At 54.7% G+C, this 6,329-nt stretch overlaps 1 protein-coding gene across 1 annotated transcript; it reads right to left on the bottom strand.

Annotated features, from left to right (window-relative positions):
• Nucleotides 1–222: 222 nt before the first annotated feature.
• LRRC55 (leucine rich repeat containing 55) lies at nucleotides 223–5,383 on the bottom strand (the record flags this gene model as incomplete). Its single annotated transcript, XM_082844137.1, has 2 exons — nucleotides 4,651–5,383; nucleotides 223–458 (listed from the first exon to the last, which is right to left on the bottom strand). Exons 1-2 carry the CDS (start codon nucleotides 5,369–5,371, stop codon nucleotides 223–225), a joined length of 957 nt encoding a protein of 318 aa, XP_082700263.1. The 5' UTR covers nucleotides 5,372–5,383.
• Nucleotides 5,384–6,329: the final 946 nt, after the last annotated feature.

The following is a 6,329-nucleotide window of genomic DNA, read 5'->3' as shown; positions in this document are numbered from 1 at the left end:
TTTTCGACTCTCTCTCCTCTATCAGAGGTAAGTGCCTTGAGGGGCAAGGTGTAGGTCGGTCCCAGTTCCTAGCACAGTGTCTGGCCCACCGTAGAAGCTCACACGAAGGTACTTTCCTGACCTTGCTTGAGCCATGACCTGGCTGCCCACTCTGGCCGGGGCAGAGCCAGAGTGGGCAGCCAGGGAGGGTGCCCGGTGGTCAGCGGCGTGGAGGTACCCGGGTCAAATCTCCTCCTCTTCGCTGGCCTTGCTCCAGCGGTGGCAGCAGTTGGCCGTGATGCCCAGGAGGAAGTTGGTGGCCACGGATGCGATGGAGACCACGAAACCCACGAAGGCGATGAAGAGGTAATCATCCAGGGTCAGGGTCAAGTGGCAGGCCTTGAAGCTCTCCTCGGTCAGGGAGAAGAGCGGGGCGCCCTCGACTTCTGGGGGGCCCCGGCACTCAGCCAGCTGAGAATCTGCAACACAGAAGCCAGGGAGGGTGAGTGGCTTAGGGGAGAGCAGGAAGAGGGAGCCCCTGCCCCTCCCAGGAGAAGCTGGGTTTTTATGAAGTTTCTTCCACGTGCCAAAAATTTCACTCACCTTCTTTAGTGCCCTCAACAACCCTCACAGCAAGTTTTTTTTTTAATTTTTTTAATAGATCTTTATTGGAGTATAATTGCTTCACAATAGTGTGTTAGTTTCTGTTGCACAACAAAGTGAATTAGCCATATATGTGCATATGTCCTCTTATGCCCTCCCTCTTGAGCCTTATACATGGTTGTTTTTTTTGTGTGTGTGATACGCGGGCCTCTCACTGCTGTAACCTCTCCCGTTACGGAGCACAGGCTCCGGATGCGCAGGCTCAGCGGCCATGGCTCACGGGCCCAGCCGCTCCGCGGCACGTGGGATCTTCCCGGACCAGGACACGAACCCGTGTCCCCTGCATCGGCAGGCGGACTCTCAACCGCTGCGCCACCAGGGAAGCCCCTATATGTTTTTATAGAGGTGGAGATCACTGCTCGGAGACTTTAGTAACTTGCCTAAAGTCCCGTAGCCCCTGCTAACGGCAGATCTGGGACTTCTGTGGGATTTCATCATCATTGTAATCTCTTACAATAGCCTCCCAACTGGTTTCTAGGCTTCTGCCCTTAATCCACCTCGACACAGCTGGCTGAGTGATCCTTTTAAACCTGAAGTCCTGCCATGTCACTCTGTGCTTGAAACCTTCCCCAGCCTTCTTCTCCTTCCCAGAAGAACCTCCCCATCCCTTCCACTCTCTTCCTGGTTTGCTCGGATCCATCCACGCACACCTCCTGGTCATTCTTCCATCACCCCGAGCATGTCCCCTTTCAGTGTGGGGAGGGGAAGCCTTTGCATTTGTCCTCTCGTGAGGGTGCTTCTCCCCTGGATCTCTGCACAGCTCAGGCCCTCACCACCTCTGGGACTTTGCTTGAATATCAACTTCTCAATGAGGCCCTCCTTTATGATTCTATATAAAGCAGCAACCCCACTTCACTTTTCTCTGGGCCTTCTCTCTCTTACCTACTTTGCTTATTTTTTCCCCCATTGTATGTATCATTGTCTCACAGTTTGTTTATTATCTGTTTTTCCTTTTGAATATAAGTTCTTCCTGTAGTATCCTTAGCATTAGAACAGAGGCCTGCCCATTAAATGCTCAATTAACCTCTGTTGATTGAATATGTGAATGAATGACTCTGTCCAACTCCAAAGCATTGGGTCTTTCTACTACCCCATATGGCTTTTCCAGATACACAGAGTGTGTAGGGTTAAGAGTTTGGGCTCTGGAGCTATTGGCCTGGGTTCAAATCCCCTCTCTATCCCTCCCTAGCTGTATGATTATGCCTAAGTTATTCAACACCTCTGTGTTGTGGTTTCTTTATCTATAAAATAAGGATAATAAAAGTAACTATGTCATAGGATTGTAGTGAGGATTCTACGAATTAACTTACAGAAATGATATATTCTTGGTACACAGTAAGTACTACATAGGTGCGTGTTTTTATTGTCATCCTAGGTTGGTCTTTCTGGACAGGTCAGTGGGGTCATATTCTGCACACAGACTTCTATAGGAGGGGCTTCTCCTTCAGTGGAATTGCTGTTCTCTCCATCACTGATGGCCCCAGCTCACCCTTCCAGGGTCACTGGTAGAAATGCATGGTGGCTGTCAATGGCTGCATCTTTCTCTGCCTTGGAAGGGAGAGCGGCAGGCAGAGAGCAGTTCTGCCTCGCAGTGCCAGCGCTGGCTTTCCAACAGCCGGCCACTCCTTCGTTCAGTGGATAAATATTAATCCAACTCTCTCCTTGGGCAAGTCTTTCTTGCTTTTCTGGTTCTTATGAAGAAATGGGAAGTGTAAGAAGGGGATAATTTAGTCTCAATCGTCTAAGAAAGTCAATGTGAAGGAGCTTTTTAAATTATGTGGTGCATAAATGGTGTTTATTCATTCTGCCGTCTTTGAGGGAGAAGAATAAAATGATGGACTTGGATTGACTCTTTTGAGAAACGGATGAGCATGATTCTCCTTAGAAATGGAGAGTCAGGTTCAGAGGGAGGCTGCAACCTTCCCCAAAGCCCAGGCTGAAGGGTCTCTGTAGGCTGTATGCATAGGACCCCAGACTCCAGCCAGGACGACATGGCACCTGGAGTTGAACATCCAGAACCAGAAGATGCTGAATCCCAAAGTCTATTGAGTGAATGAATGGGGTGGTGGTGATGCATTGCGAGGCTGGGGGATGTGGGGACCCTGAGGGCAATTGACAGAGCCTGCAGGAAGGCAGGATGGGAGCCCGGGGGCTGATGAAGCCCTCTGGTAAGTCAAGGGACCAGTCTCGAAGTTGATTTATATCCCAAGGTCTCCCTATGTTTCTCTGTGTTGGGATTTGTCCAAAAGATAGGGATAGTAATGGGAATCCCATGAAGAAAAAGGGAGGAAGAAGCAGAAAAAGACAAAGGGAAGAGTGTCACCTAGTCCTACCTAGACTGGCAAGTTCTTTGCCTCCAAGACGAAATATCCTGGAGAGTGTGTCATGGTGCAAAGTGTGTTCTGTGGAGGAACAGGGAAGCTGCGTCTCTAGCTGTGGCCTGTGGCCAGTCACTTTCCCTCTCTGGAACTTGGGTCCCTCATCTGTACGGACATGAGACTTCGCTGATGGGATCTTGGACCCCTCTCCTGCTCACTGGGAGCCTGGGCTTCTTCTGAAGGGCAACAGGGACCTCCGAGATCCCAGAAGAGGAGAAGCCCCTGTGTGTGGAGGAACACTGCGGGCCCTTTCTGTCCTTAGTGCACAAGAGAGAGGGGACAAGGTGCAGCCTGCAGAGGTTAGGCTAGTGGGGAGATCGATTCAGGAAGCCAGCCTTCCCCTCGTGCGCCCTCCCCTCAGCCCATCTCGGTCCCCAGCTATTTTGGTCCCAGAGAACTTCCTCCCGCAGTTCTGTGGGAACACTGGAATCGTGACCCACAGCCCCCCGCAAACTATTTTGATCCTGGGCTCCCCACTCAGTCCTCCTCTCCCTCCCACCTCATCCAGCACCGCTGCTTCTGAACTCGCTCTGAGCTCAGGCTCTGGGAAAGCCCCCGGGTGGCGCCCCCCCAGCTAGCCCTACTGCAGAGGTTCGGTGCTGCCACACAGGAGAGCTGGTGGGTGGGGACCACAGCTCAACACCGCCTGCCTGCAGGCTCACTGAGCCTGTGGGATTCAGGCTCCTTCAGTCCCCAGTCCATTCCCAGTAGAGGCTGGCTCGTTACATAGCCACCTAAGAGTCTCTCTTCTCAGATCGACACTCCATGCCCAAACCTTGCAGAATTCTGCCAAGGCCCTTTGGCCAGCCCAGAACTCAAGTCCTGCCCACTCCTGGTAGCCTAGAACCTGACTCATCAGGATACAGCCAGAGGGCAGCCAGGCTGCCAGGGTTCGAATCCTGACTCCAACCCTTAACGGCTGTAGGACGTTGGGCAAGTTACTGAGCCTCTCTGTGCCTTGGTTTCCTCCTGTGTGTGTGTGTGTGTGTGTGTGTGTGTGTGTGTGGTGTCTCACCAGGGTTCTTGTGAGGATGAGATGAGCTAAAACATGTAATATATTTAGAATAGGGCCTGGCAGATAGTAAGTACTACGATAAATGGGGTGAACCATTTCTATTTCTTCTAGTACTTAGCACACTTAAAAAGCAATCTGGTAGAGCAGAACAGAGCTTAGAAGTCAAATAAACCTGGGTTTTATCCACAGCTCTGCCACTTTCTAAATGAGTGACTCTGGCCAAGTCTTTTCATTGTTCTAAACCTCAGTGTCTTCACCTGTAAAATGGGGATAATAAGAGTGGGGTCCAATGAGATAACACCTGCCAAGTTGGAAGGTCACGGTGGATGCTCAATAAACACTGTCTATTATTAATGAGCTGTTCTTACTTGTTTGCTCTCTGTCTGCCTCATTAGGTCATCAGGGCCACAGGGGCGAGGGTGGCGTCTGTTTCATTAATGCCGGGTCCCCTGCACCGGGCACGCACAGCAAGAACTCGGCAAAGACTTGGGCAGTGCAAGACCGGTGCACAAGGAGGCGAGCCCGGGTCGGCCCTCAGCAGGTGCGCAGGGTCTCTAAGTCCCTCCCTCTCCCGCGGAGCCTTTGCTGTCCGCGGGGCCGGGCTCCCTCCCTTACCCGCCGTGCAGCGCTGGATGCGGTTCCGCAGCCACTTCAGCAGGGGCTCCATGGTGCAGCCGCATACCCAGGGGTTGCCGCCGATCTGCAGGGTCACCAGCCCCGGCAGGCCCTCGAGAGCCTCGAGGCTGAGGAAGGCCAGGCCCCCGTAGCTGAGGTCCAGGTCCCGGAGCTGCGCCAGGCCCTGGAAGGCCCGCGGGTGCACCCTCCGCAGCCCCGGGTTGTGGCTCAGGTCGATGTGCACGAGGCCGTGGGCGGCCTGGAACATGTCGGCCGGCACGTGGCTGAGGTTGTTGTAGCTCAGGTCTAGGTGTGCCAGGCGCTTGGCGTGCAGGAAGAGGCCCGCGGGCAGTTCGACCAAGGAGTTGTTGCGCAAATCCAGCACCCGGAGCTCTATGTAGCACGTGAGGTAGCCAGACGGCACGGCGGCGATGCGGTTGTGGGCCAGGCTGAGGTTGCGAGTGTCCCTCGGCAGGTCCGGGGGCACGGAGAAGAGCCGCTGGCTGCTGCAATCCACCACCTGGTTATGGCACGTGCAAAGGACCGGGCAGCTGGTGCCGGCATCCGAGGGCATCACCCCTGCGGCCAAGATGAGGGAGACCAGCAGCATGGCTGGGCGGGGGGGCCCAGGCCAGGGCAGCTGGGACCAGGTGTCACCCATCTTAGGCTGCTGGCAAGAGCGGTGCTGAAGGGAGCCCATCGGGGCTGGGGCTGTGTCCATGGAATCAAGAGTCAGTGGCTCAGAAAGGCAGCTGCATCAGGGCCCAGAGCCCTGGCAGGTGGGCTTGGCAGCACGTGGTATCATGGCTCCAGCCTTTCCCAGGAGCCTCTAAGCACCAGAGGGCTCCCTGCGTGAGCTCCACAGGAAGTCCCCTTTGGAGCCTAGGGGGCCGTACACCCAGCTGAGGTCCCCCAGGGTCTGAAAAGATGATCAAAGCTTGAGAAAGGAATGACCCAAGGATGGGGCTGGACCAGCTGCCAGCAGGTCGGGGAAGGGTCCCTGCAGGTCTTTTATGTCCCTCTCACCCATGACTTCTGGGTGCTCCTCTCTGGACTATGTCTGAGAGGTGGGAGGGGGACTGGAGGACAGGGAAGGTGCCTTTTAAAGGTCTTGGCATGTCTGCAAACCCCCAAGCCCTGTCCCAAGTCTGGGACCCATTAGGAGGCCAGGGCTGCTTTTGAACCTCCCGCATTCAAGGTCTCAGAGGCCATTTCTACTGATGGCCCAGTGGGCTCGAGTCCAAGAGGGTCCTGGAGTGGGCGTTTGGGGAAGGGAACCCGGAGGGGAGGGGGTCTCCATGGGCCTCTGAAAGCCTCGGTACTCAGCCTCAGTGTCTACTGAAATCCCCAGGGAAGGGAGGAGCCCCACGGTCGGCCACTGCGGCTGGAAAGAGCCATGTGTCCCGGAGGTGCAGGATGAGGGTCGGCTAGGAGAGCTCAGGGGATGGACTTCCCAAGCCGGGCTCCGTGTTCAGTGGGCGGAAGCCGAATTCCCTCTGTCAACAAGGAAAGCACTCAGGCAGAGAGAACCAGTGCGTGTCCTCCCTGCTGTCCTCCCAGGTTCATTGCTGCCTCCCCTGGCTGCCTTCTTGGCCACCAACCACAAAGTTCTCTGCTTACTGTCTCTCAAGTGTGGGGACAGACCCCACTCTCATATTGTTGTCACCCACTAACCTTCC

The sequence above is a fragment of the Leucopleurus acutus genome, assembly GCF_964270905.1.
Source record: "Leucopleurus acutus genome assembly, chromosome: 8".
Taxonomy (NCBI): Eukaryota; Metazoa; Chordata; class Mammalia; order Artiodactyla; family Delphinidae; genus Leucopleurus; species Leucopleurus acutus.
The sequence above is the reverse complement of the archived record's forward strand: the minus strand, read 5'-3'. Positions and strand labels throughout refer to the sequence as shown.